Source organism: Berghia stephanieae, chromosome 2 (genome assembly GCF_034508935.2).
Source record: "Berghia stephanieae isolate SIO BIC M18660-M18661 chromosome 2, UCSD_Bste_1.3, whole genome shotgun sequence".
Lineage (NCBI taxonomy): Eukaryota > Metazoa > Mollusca > Gastropoda > Nudibranchia > Aeolidiidae > Berghia > Berghia stephanieae.
Window position 1 is genome coordinate 5,362,569 of NC_088361.1, and position 13,903 is coordinate 5,376,471.

Consider the following 13,903-nt stretch of genomic DNA (forward strand, 5'->3'; position numbering starts at 1 on the left):
TGGTGCATGCACAAGGGCATTTTCCACATGACGGTGGGCCTATATGTTGCATGTTATGGGGGCCAGGCTCTCCTCCCTTTCCAGTTACATCGCCGGTTGTTCAGCCATGAGTGAAGTTTAGCCTGCTGCTGGCCAGAGCTCACAGTAGTGACGGGGGTACGGGTGGATTACCCATGGGTGATAACCTCGGAACCACTTCATCATGAAATGCCTAACGTGACTTCTGTGTCAGAAACTGGGAATCAAAGAGGCTTGAATTTGGAGAGGGGAAGCAGGATGCCACACATTTTTTTCAGAACTCTACAAAGCACAAGGAGCAAAGGGCGGCCATTTGGCCTGAGAAGACTACATAAAGTTGTAGTTTTATGGGTCTCAGCATGAGCTTGGGAAGACCACAGCATTCCTGCATCTTATTGACCATAAAGACAACATGAGGGGAAAGAAGAAGAATCATATGGGGATAACTCAGTGGTAGAGCACCAGAAAGGGACCTATATTGATCCTGGGCTCAGTCGAGATTATTTCTTTGACCAGCATTGTCAGATCTAGTGGAAATTACGTTGGGATAGATTAGGGCCCTATCCAGAGTGTAAACGAGTATGTAGAATTTTTAAGCTTAAATTTAAAAAAAAACAAAACCAAGAGTTGTTGATGTGTTTGGTTTCCCTTTTATCAAAACAACTGATTTTACATGTAAAAAAAAAACAAAAAACAAATCTTATTCGTTTTCTTACATGTTGAATCATTTGTTTTGAAAATTGGAAGTCTGAATTTTCAATTGTTTGTCTTTGGTTAATTATTAAAACTTAAATTATCTGTGAACTATTGAAACTTAACATATCTAATTATTCTTATTGTTTGGATTAAAGCTTCAGGCAGTATCTTTGGATTCTCCAAAGTGCAGCAAGCAATTGCTTTAGACACTGAGATAAACTCTGGCTCTATTGACTCTGGCTCTTTGAAAGATTATTCAGGATGAAACAATGAATGCGCAAAACAAAATCCATAGTTTGTGTCAAATTTGTATACACGAATCACGCGAAATGAATTCCCTTCATTATTAAGGAAGTGTGACTTTTGTAATTTTTGATTGACCAATCATGGCACATGGGTACAAAGTTATAGCTTGACCTCAGTCGCTTGAAAAGTCTGTTGAACCTTTTGCATGTATGTGCGAAGAGCATCTTATGTTAGTTTGTCATCATTCATATTGTTGTCTGAAGGGAATGTGTATGTATGCTTGTGTTGTTAGGTTCCAAACTTGGCCAAATTCGGATTTTCCCCCAGGATAGGAGTTATAAGCAATTGGAAAATTGATGAAAATATGAATGCTTTTCTCACTATAGGAACACTTTAAAATAATGAGATTTTTCTATTTTAGGTTGATACAGTCTTTTTTTTCTCTCTTGAAATTATTAACCCATTCCAGAGAAAAGACAGATTTTCTTTATGGTGTTCATGATAATTGTGGATTTCAAGACTCTCATGTATTTTTTATTGAAAATCTTTAAAAGTTATTACTGTCTTCGTAATATCACTCAATGTGAAATGTTTTCAAGATTCAAGATTTTTGGGGAATTGACAACACATGTTTTTGGTTGTTTGCAGGATAACAAGTCTAACAAATCTAAACTTTAGAATTTATTGAAAATCAGAATCATTGAGCAATCTGCTCCCGATGCCTCAAACAATGAGCACGGTGGGAACATTCAAACATGAACAAAGCTCAAAAAATTGAATTTTTCCATTTACTGTTTTCTAATAAATGTAATGTAAATGAATTATTGTATTGAATACACCACAACTGAAGTATGTTATTTGAAAACCAATCACAATTTTAATTTGGTTACTGTTTGCTCTCTGAGAGATACTAAAATTACAGATAAAAACACACCTCTGGATACCGGTGAAAGCGTTGTTTCTCTCCCATTTCCCAGTTTAAAGATACTGTCAATGAAACAGCGTCTTGTATCAATAACTAGCATAAGAGGCAAGTCATTTAAGCCCGAGCCCTTCCTATTCCTGCAGTTATAACAATAAAATCATCACCTCTTGTTTTCCCCAAATATACCATGACACTAATATTTTTTTTTAAGTATTGCAATTGTAAAAGTAATGCATCCAAAAGTAATTTATATTTCTAATTTACGACTTATTTCCCAATGGAGTTGAATTCAGCAACATTTTGTTTTAAACATTAATATACAAATGTCATGCACACAATTTTCATCCACACTGGTAATCAGTAATCACCGTGGTGTTAAGTGGGCGTCTCATTTCTCTTCAGTTTCCCTACATCTTTAGCTTCCTTCCAGGTTGAATTTTGTCCTTGGTCCAAAATGGTTTTGGTTTTGCATGGGCCCTTATTGGGTTCCTTCACTGAGAGGGAAAGAGTCAAAATGTGTTTCCTTTTTTAATAGAAGTATCTCCTCCACCCATAATACGTCTTTTTTATAACTATAATATTTATTATTGTGGCACCCTTGGTTGGATCCTATCATTGTGTCTGGGTTGGACTGTTAGTTTTAGACTAAATACAGAGATTGAATACTCTTTGATCTATCTCTGTTCCTTGTTTGATATAGTTTCCTTTTTCTTTCTTTTTTTTTTTCTTTTTCTTTTTCTTTTCTTTTGAGGTGTCTTAAAACTTTCCATTCTTCATAATATCAAAACAGATCCTAAAAGAATATTGAAACTTAGCAGTCTTATAGACTGCTTTTCTAAACAATTTCTAGAATCAGCATCCTTTCTTGGTGGCAGTTGGAGAAACCACAGAAATTGGTGGCATTTTTATTAAAGAATGACATTTTGGCTATTGGATAAATAATCAGTTTTTCTTGGCAAGTCAACCAGATCTGCTGACTACTCATGGAGAACATGCTAGAAAGTGATTTAGATTTTAGAACCGTTCAGAAGGAAGAGTTGAATTGAATAATGAGAACAAGACGAGTGGCCTATTTCAGCATGTGAAGATCGAATAAGGATCTCTGTGAACCTATCTTAGGTAAAGAAAAGGGGAAATCGTCCAACGATTTGTTCCAAAGTTTTATGACTTAAAGACTTTAAAGTCTTCATTTGATTGTTTTTTTTTTTAAACAGAAAAAGTTGATTACAAGATCTTCTCAAAATTGGTTCCCAGTTTTGTTTTTTTATACCAGATGAAAAATAAAGTTAGAGAGTCAGATTCTCGTTGCAATTCTCAAACAATTGAAATGGAGCACAACAGATTTCTTCATTGAGCTAGAAAAAAGAGAAGAGAAAAAAGCTCAAGCTATCAAAGGTGATGCAACCTGGGTTTATTCATGGGATTCTTAAACAAAAAGACGCTCTGCTCTGATGATTGGTGAAACAATGTTGACCCTTGCTAAGAGTATGCACATATCACAAGCAGGCATCTCTAAAGGCCAATCACATTTCTTTATTGGACACATTTGGTATCATTTTGCAGATAGAACACAATTGATGCTGAAAATTACAAATTTTGAGACCAGTTGTCTGTAAGAGAAACAGCCTAGGCATATGAAAATTGGGAGTATTCCTCTATCATAACAAATCAATGGTGCTCTACTGCAAGGATGGTTACTGATCAGCTTAAACTATATGGAAAAGAAATACTAGAGCTTTCATTCTATTTTCCTGATCTAGCTCTTTGTGACCTTTGGCTTTTCCCAAAAAATTAATGGTCTCCTCCACGGCTGAAGTGGACATTTTTTATGAAGCTATCAGACAGTCGGACAAAGCTTCCTATGGCTAGTTGGGGAGAAATCAAAAGTACATTGATAATGGCAGCTCTTACGTTCATTAGAGGATAAAATAAGGAATGAGGGAATAATTTGTTAAGTTTCATTGTTCTTTGTTTTTTTGTTGCCCAGTTACCAAGTAGGGAAACCACGATTACTTACTCCTCCTCCCCACTTCCTCTTCCTTTTTCTTTTCCTCTCTGCCTCTCCTCCTCCTCTGGTATAATTTAACTAAAAATTTACTGAGTAGGTTTAGGTCTATCTGATAACTTTAAAATATACCTTTTTTACTGTAAGTAGAGGATGGAATGGTTTTGGAAGAGCAATTTAAAAAGATTTATTTTGACTGCATTGTGGAGTAAAGAATATTGTTAATCAAGTTTGGAAAAGGTTTACTTGTATTGGAAGAATTTTCATAATTTTTTTGAATGATGTGAAAGGGAAAATATCCATTAACCAGTTACATTATGGTGACAAGCAGTGAAAGATTCCTTGTAATGTGCATTTTCATATTTTTAAATTGGATGCAATGTTTTTAAGGTCCTCTAGAATGTCTGTTTAGGTGTTGAAATGTTTTTAGAAACAGATCATGGAAATATGATAATAATAATAATACATATTTTGGACTGTGAATCAGTTTCTTAAACCCTCACATAAAAAATGATCAAGTAATTTTAGACGGGTCTACTATATGTCTCATGGAGTTCTTTGTGATTTCTTCAGACTCTCGGGGTTCTACACTTTGGTGAACACTTTCAGGTATTACACATGTCTCTGCATTACTCTTTATGTGTTTTTTGTTTTCTTTTTCTTTTTAAATCCCATTTGGTGTTTTTTTTTCAGTTTTTATTATGTTGTGTATGCATATTTCTATATATCTGATCATTTGTTGTGCTTTGTGACACTGAAAGATCATGTACGTTTTTGTCATTACAAGTTATTTAAGTCGAGGGGTGCCCCTTGGAGATAAAACAGATTTTATAACATTGTTTGAATTTGAAAACATTGTTTGGCTCTAAGTTATTTTAGTAGACATTTAAAAGTAAAATTAGAGTTTTCACATTTTGAGTATTTTTGTTATATCGTATATTTTTCACATTAATGTTTAGAGTGTTTCTTTTAGACCTCATATGTAGGGTTGGTAATCAATTTTATGTTTTGGAGTAAATTCCATAAGATTAAAAAAAACAAAACAAAAAGCTGGAGATTCATCTCTATTCAAGTGCAATCTTCCAGATTCCAGATCCCAGGCGATATGGTGATCAATTGGAAGACTCTAGGCTTTCAGAAAGTGTAAGCATTTACGCCAAGGAGCCTATGAGAGGAAGAGTGATTGAAAACGGAACCAGTAACATCAGGTTGCAAAGAATCTACTTGGGGACATGTGTTATATATGCACAACAATTACAAACCATCGGGGTGAAATGGACTATGGTCAGCCATCATGCCATCTGTCTGGGAGACTTCAATAACCACCACCATGAGTGGAGCTACCAAGACTGCAGTTAGGAGGATATACAACTATGTTACTGGATAGACAGTACTAATCTACACGCAATGTATTATTCTACTGCAAAGCGCACATTTAAGAGCAACCTTGCCTAGAGGGACCACACTCCTGACCTCACCCTCACCACTGCAGATTAAGAGTTTTATTTCTAATTTTCTAAGGTCAAAATATTCCTAAAAGGTCATCTATTTTGAAATGATTCCAATTTATCTGTTTATTTGGTTGTTATATTCCAACATTCGCTACCATACAAGAGAACGGAAAAAAACATTACTCTTGATTAGTTTCAATTTGTATTTGGTCTGCAGTTTTTTGGATCTCCAAATTTCCTTCAACATTTCAAATGCTTGATTTGCCTTGCTTTTTCTGTTTTACGTCTTGTTCTGAGTTTCCATCATTTGTTTTTTATGTGTCCTTTATCCCCCTATATCTGTTTTCCAATATGCTCTCTGTCCAGGTCTTGGAATGAGATTACTTGTTTTGTCATGGCCCTAGCCGTAGTCCTAGGCTGGGAGGGAAAAAGTCAAATGAATAATTATAGTTTAAAGAGATGGTATTTTTTTCCTTGTATATTATCTCTCTGTTATGTACTTATATATATATTTGTTTTGAATATATAATGTTTTATAAGCATTTGAGTGTATTCCTCTTGGTAGGATCTTGTGCTTTTGTCTGGATGACACTTTTAACTAAGTACACTGATAGTGTGATCTTGGAATCTATATCTGTTCCCTGTTTGAACATTCCCCTTTGTCTTACTTTTTCTCGTGTGCAAATCCAGAATTTTTCGACAATCCCATTTTCTTCCTTTTTATTGTATTGAAATGACCCAAAATTGTCGCCAGCGCTGTAAAACCCTTAAATTCAAACAAACACACCACCACATCATCATCATCATCATCATCATCACCACCACCACCACCAATTCACCCTCATCATCACTACAGCCACTACCACCAAATCCATCATCAATACCACTTCTACTACTACAGCCACCAGCACCACACCATCAATATCACAACTTTCTACTACAACCACCACTACCATATCATCATCACTATCACCACTGCTACAACTACCTCTAGATCATCACTACACCCACCATCCATCATCACTATCACTATTACTGCAACCACCACTACCGCATCGGCATCATTACCTCTAGCATCATTACTACAATCATCACCATCTCATCATCATCACAACGAGAAAAATTACACAACCACCACCACATCATCTTCACCTTTATTACAACAACAATCAACGCCACAATTTCATCAATACAACACTTACTATAACTACCACCACCACAACATCAACATCATCATCATCACTACCACCTCTACTACAACAACCACATCGTCATCAACTTTAGCACTTTCTACAACCACCACCACCACCACTCAGCATCACTACCACTACTACTACCACCACCACCACATCATCATCACTATCATCTCTACTGCAATCAACATCAACACATCTTTACAACTACTTATTTACTACAGCAGCTACCACAACATTATTACTACTACGACTACTACCACCCCTATTACAACCACCAACACCATACCATCATCACTACAACGACTACTATACAACCACCACCAGGTCATCATTACAACCACCACCACTACTACCACATCAATCACATCATCATCACTACCACTATTACTATCTACAACCACATCATCGTCACTACCTGGGTGGGGATCCTGACCTCCCATAGCGGGCAGGGAGGTACATACTGTGTCTTCTATCCCCACATATCTATTTTCCAACATGCTTTCTGTCTTTGTCTTGGAATGAGATTATATGGTTTCTTTCCTGGCCCTGGTCAGGGTCTTGGCTGGGAGGGAAACAGTCAAGTGCATAGTTATTGTTTTGGGAGATGATATTTCTTTCCTTGTAAATCATCTCTGTTATGCATTGTATTATGCTTAGTTTACATATTATATTATATAATTTGTAAGCATTTGAGTGTGTTCCTCTTAGTTCGGGCCTGTGCTTGTGTCTGGATGAGACTTTTAGGTGATCTCAAACTCAGTACTTTGATAGTATGCTCTTGGAATCTACATCTGTTTCCTATTTGAACCAATTCCCCTTTGTCTCACCTTTTCTTTTGTGCTTTAATTGTAATTCTAGAACTTTTACTATCCCATTTTCTTCCTTTTTACTGGCGCTTATATGACCTTAATGTGTTGCAAGCGCTGTAAAACCCTTAAAACAAACAAAACAATCGTCACTACCACCATTACTACCTTACAACCACATCATCTTTATTACGACCATTACTGCTACAATCATCACATCGTCACCACTAACTCTACTATTACAGCCACTACCTCATCAGCATCACTACCATCCAGACTACAACTACCTCCACATCCTCATCACTGCCACCACCACTACTTCAACAACCACCATATCATCATCATCATCATCACTACCACTCCCACCATTAGCACATCATCATCAGTACTACTACCACCACTACTGCAACAACCACCACCACCACCACATCATTATCATCATCACTATTACCACAACTGCTACAACCACTACCTCCACATCATGATCATTACTATCACCACTTCTTTGACATTTCATATGGCACTACAGTCCACTCCAGATAATCGCAACTCGGTTAATCCCAATATTTCCCAAGAAATGGAATTAATTCTATATAAAAGTCACTGGTTAATTGCAACAAACTCGGTTAATCGCAACAAATTTTCAGCCTCAAAAAATGACAAATTCAAGAGATCAAACAAAATCTCATGATTAAATATCATCATGGGTGAAATCATGACAGGTTGAAGAATCGAGAGTGGGCGGGGTTTAATGCTACCTTAGTGTGGTACCACTCTATTCAAGACAAAAGAAGGCGAGGCTTTGCAATATAGGTTTGTAAGGTCATCTGTGACCATTGGTTGGAGGTGAGGGGACTGGGCATAGTCTAGACTATCACAGTTGTAAAGAGAGACTGAGCAATATCCTTTCTTTTAGAATTGACAATTGTGCATTGTGACCGATGGGTTTGGTGAAAGCTTATTGTCTCTCATCGTGGCTAATCTCTTTGACTCTTACAAATATTCAGAACAAAAGAGTGAAAGTTAATCCAATCTGAATAAGATGTTGGCTTGCAGCACAGCTGCTTTTGTTTGTCAAAATCTATACAGGGGTGCCACAGGGATGGTTCTTGTTTCAATCAAATTGCTCAATCTGGTGGACTAAGACAACAACAACTGGTATGAGTTTATTATATATGTGTAAATTGTTGCAATAGTGACAGGAAAATCAACTTCGGTTAATTGCAATTTCGCCTAATTACAACATGTTTGCTGATCCTAAGGTGTTGTGATTATCCGGAGTGGACTGCATTCAGTTTGGGGAATTTCAGATGGTATTTGACTTTGCATATATCGGTGTAGATAGTTTTCCACAGATCTCTGGAAATCCGCAATTTTGGAAACATAAGAGGAATTTCCTTCTTTTCAGCCACTTCTGCAATTTTCGCGATATCCCGCTTTTCCGCTAATTTTTATGAAATTGTCATTCACATTTTATTTTAGCGAATCTTTCCATAAGCAATCGGTGAAAAGATCTGGGCAGTGTGACTATCAATGATAGTTATCATCTCTGTTGTTGTAAAAATGGGGGTTAATGCTTCTTATAATGGGGCTTAAAGACAAATGTTTAAAATTGTCCTCCTTTTTCGTTTCATGTCACTACCAATATTAATATATAATCATAAATAAATACGATGTTGTATGTGGAAATTCCTGTTTTGGCCTTGAAATTTCTCAGAGTGGTGTCTGAAATTCCTGTGGGGCAAATTTTAATTTGGTTTCTCTGGAAGATGTCAAAGGCAAATGGAAAGCATTTTTATTTTGATATAATAGCAGTGATGTGGAGTTTGGTGCTCTCAGGTTGTCAAAGGTTTGTTAACTGTGAGTAAGAGAAAATAAATGACATTTCAAATTGTTGTCCATTGTTTTTAACATTTTTAAAATTGGTGTAGCTGTTTTAAGGTTTAACCGTTTTCATTATTGGATGTTTTAAATATTGTTGTGCTTGTAGCTATTGTTCATTGTTAATGTAAATATTGATATATTATTAGTGATGCATTTTCTAGTTAATATATCATAATCATGTAAAGTATTTTCTTTTCTCTCTCTTTATCTCCCTCTTCTTTTAAATTTATTAATTTTGAAAAATCCTTTATAATTTCTTTTTTAGTGACTGTAATTGTTCAAAGAGCATGTGAATTGAGTATGTGTCCTCATTTTCATTTGTGATGTCAAAGAAATACACTCTATTTGAAAAAAAACATAACTTATATGGATGATTTTGTTTTGCCTTTTAATTGGATATTATTATTTCTATTGCTGCTGCTACTATTGTTGCCACATTCATTTACACCACCACCACTGTCACTTATTATTATTATTATTATTATTATTATTATTATTATTATTATTATTATTATTATTATTATTATTATTATTATTGGGGGGGGGGGGGGGGGGGGGGGGTGAATTGGTCGAGTGGTTAAAGCATTGCACTGTGATCAGGTTTGAGCCCCGATTCAGCATTTTCAGTTTTCAGTTTTTTCCCCCTTGGGCAAGATAATTAACCCCCAATTTGCTCACTTTGGACAATATGGATGATTCCTGTTGAAATCAGATATCTGAATAATTATTTAAAAAATAACTTTTTGTCATTATTATTATTATTTTTTATTTTTAAAATTTTATTTATTTATTAATTTTTAAAAAAAGTAATTAAATATTTTTCTTCTTCTCTGCTCTCATTTTTCTTTCGTGGAATGTTTTTATAATTTTGTGTAGTTCTTTTTAAAATTGTTTTTCTCTTGTCTCATGCAAATGGTTGGAATTTCATAAGTGTTGACTTTGCCTCTTATGAACTATTTCCACCATATCATCTCTGAGATGATTTGTTTCTTATCGTTGAGATCAGACTTTTACAAAAAAAAATGTTTTTTTCCTCCTAATAATACAAGTTCGACACTTCACTTTCTTTCAATTACATCTTATTTCTCAATATGGCATCTGACCTCTATAAGGGTTCATTAAAAAAATCTCAATGAGACCAAATATTAAAGCTTTATCTTTTCATGATACAAAAAAAAACAAAAACAAACAAACAAAAAAAAACAAAAAACAAAAAAATCTTTTCATGATACAAATGAAACTCTTCATTAATTTATAGGAAATCTGTCAATGAAATAGGGTGGGCAAACTGAGAATGTTGTTCAGTCAATATTGAATCTATTCTATTCATTCGCTTATTCTAGTTATTTTGTATTGTCACCATCCTCTAAGTTTATTTATTTGTATTTAGTAAACAGCATGGCACAGTGGAATGGTCTTTGCTTTGTACCCTGAGGGTATCAGGTTTTTGTCCCACCTGTGTGCTGTCTAGTTTTGAGCGTGTCACTTTCCCTTGGTTACAAGTAGGGCAGCACTGGGAAGTTTCAGTCTCCTCATTTGATCTATACCCTAAAGACAAATTTTGCCATGGAGACAAATAAAGGAAATTTTTAAAACTATTTTTTAATTTTATTTATAGCAATCAAGTGATATCTGGATCCAAATGTAGTAGAAATTGCCATTTGATAACAAAGAAATTTTTTACTTGAAGAAATGGGTTTGTGGTCGTGTCATGTTTCAAATCATCACTACCACCCAAATGCTCTTTGATATGAAGTGAATAGAAAAGTGCCAGAAGACAATAGAGAATAAAAATTTTTAGGTTCAAACCCCACCACCGCCGCGAAAATTTTTTATTCTCTATTGTCTTCTGGCACTTTTCTATTCACTTCATATCTTGTTGTTACCAACATAAGTGCCTGCTCCACTCACTTTTCTGAATTAAAAAATTCACCCCATACACCGGAGCATACTCAATGTCTCAATCGTTTCTATGTTATATGTTTGTGTTGAGAATATTGGCTATTAAGCTTAACTGCTGGTCAAAATTATTCGCGATGGTGGTGAACGAATCGGCGGTCTCAAGAAGTGGGTGAGAGAGGGATCTAGTAATGACTTTGAGTTTGAAACGAATATTTTTGTGTTCGTGGATAGCTCACACGGTAGAGCCACGCTCTCACCTGCCAGGCGGAGTTGTCGTACCAATAAGGTCGCAGGTTCAAACCCCACCACCGCCGCGAAAAATTTTTATTCTCTATTGTCTTCTGGCACTTTTCTATTCACTTCATATCTTGTTGTTACCAACATAAGTGCCTGCTCCACTCACTTTTCTGCATTATACCATAAAGCAATAGGTAGTCATTCATATGGAACTGAGATATGTGGGTGTGTGTGTGTATGTGTATGGGTATATATGTGTGAGTGGATGGATGGGTGTGTAAAAATTTGAAATGCTCTGCAAGATTGCTCACTAAGAAATGTTGTAGAAAATAACCACCTCCCTTCATTTGCTAAAACTAATATTATATTACAAATATATGTCCTGGAATTAGACCATACAATTCTACGTTTTTGGAGACATGAACTTTATTTGGATATCCTATTCACATTTTACATATCAAAATTTACACAACACCCAGCAAAAATATCCCATTGTTGAAAACTATTTAAAATAATGTAATAAAAAGAAACTGTTGTTTGCAAATTGTTTATTATAACCTGCAAACATAGTGCAAAGCATTGCAACACCCAGTTTTACTCAATTGAGCTATAACATGTTTAAGGCTAGTTACCACTACTAGGCGATTACTGATGATACTTGCCAGTTGTAATGATTTTTTTTCTTGTGGGTCAACTTTGGTGTCGTGTCCTTATAGTCCTCTCTCTTGAGGAGGTTCAAGAATGCTATTTATATTAGGTCACTTTTCATCACTATTGAATTTCAGATGATTTTTAGGATTGGAGTGAAGATTTTGAATGCGAGCATACTTAATGCTTCAAACTTTTGAAGATCATATTGGTGCCTTTGTAATTTATTAATAATGGTCTGTTCAAAATATTTATTAATTATTAATTTCTATGCGGCATTCAAATAAAAGGTTTGATTTATATAAACTCAGACTTGCAAGGGAGGTAATTGATATGAGAGAAAAAAACAAAAAACAACTTGATCTAAGCTTGCTGTTGTGTCACATTAATAATGGTTGAGATTTGACATTTACTTAAAAATAATTTAGTATAATATATATATATATATATATATATAATATATAATATATGTATATAATCGATCTTCTGGTTATTGGTAAGGAAAAGAAAGATTAATGTAATATGTTAATTTCCAAAAGGTGCTGTGAAAAGTAGTCTTTTTTTTTTTAACCGACTTGTATGTCTGGTAATATTAGGAAGTAATAGAAAATGGAATGGATTGCGAAGTTGTTGTATATGTAATCTTGCAGTTGTGAATTTTCAGGAGAAAAGTTTCTCCTTTTTAAAAATTTGCAAGTGGCACCTTTGTTGAAGTAAATGTTAGTCCTGTGTGTTTATATGGTCATAATTGAAGTATACAAACAGGCTATTTATATGGCTTTTGGGATTAGCAGGCCATTGATATCAATTTCAGTGACTTTAAAAAAATTCTTTGGCTCTAATAAATGGCTCAACTAAATGTTTTGCTTTGTCCAATTCCTTATTTGTTTCTATTCAAGTGTATGGTACATGTTTCAGATGTAAATCAATTGTCTGTTCTTTGTCTGCTACTTTTTAGTATTCTTTAACTACTGTATTTCTTTTCGCAGTCATTTCTGGGTCGAGTCTGAGAAAGACTTTTAGTAAACGAGTTAGACAGATAAATTAGGTTGGGATTTTCTGTTGTCTTTTTGAACTAGTTACTTTTGGCTTATATGTGGTTCAGCATTTGTAACCCTAGATAGGCTCCATTATCTATTTCATTATTTTCCTAACATAACCAATTAGTGTTGCTCTGGATATAATGGTAAGCTTTAATAAATTAGATAATTTAGATTATAATGCACTGGTTTTAATATTAAATCGCTTTGTTTTCCACTTTTTATAAGGCACCGGATGGAGAAAACCAGCCTAGCACTGATGTGGATTTGTTTGTATCCACGGAGAAAATCATGGTTCTCAACACTGACCTGCAGGTAAAGTAACATAATATGTCCTTTATGCTGAATTATACCTTTTCTTTTATTGATCATTAAAAATAGCTGTAGTTGGCATTCTATATGGAAATTGACTGTGGTGAAACAGACAATTTAGAATTTGCATGTTTTTTTTTTGTTTTTTTTATTACCCAATTATCAATAATTTTATTTGACATGTGGGTTTGATCAATTCTTACTCACATTTGCAGACTGCAGACATATTCACCGTCCTGGTCATTGCTAATTTCTCCATAATGCCTGCTACTTCATTATGTTTTGTGTTTGGATATTAGAATGTAAAGTCATTTTTCATGATTAAATAATTTTGTAATTAATTGATAAAACATTTTCAATTTTGATATTTATCTTATTTTATTACTTTGTGTTCTTTTCTTTTCTACCCTTTAAAAAAAACTTATTTGGATGCTTCACATTTATGAAATCGACATGAATGACATGAACGTTGAATTAAAAAAAAAACAAAAACCAAAACACAAAACTTCCTTTAGCGTTATTCAACATGTTTCTTTG

The 13,903-nt window shown here is 34.6% G+C and overlaps 1 protein-coding gene across 10 annotated transcripts in view; it reads left to right on the forward strand.

Annotated features, from left to right (window-relative positions):
* LOC144964206 (uncharacterized) overlaps positions 1-13,903 on the forward strand; it is a 97,389-nt gene that overhangs the window by 37,228 nt on the left and 46,258 nt on the right. For 7 of the 10 annotated variants that reach the window (XM_078898200.1, XM_078898201.1, XM_078898202.1 and 4 more), the window contains one exon: positions 13,283-13,369. In XM_078898200.1, coding sequence (XP_078754326.1) covers positions 13,283-13,369 — 87 coding nt within the window. Of the gene's footprint in view, positions 1-4,463; positions 4,500-13,282; positions 13,370-13,903 lie in introns of all 10 variants that reach the window. The other 3 variants (XM_078898205.1, XM_078898208.1, XM_078898199.1) reach the window with 1 other exon arrangement.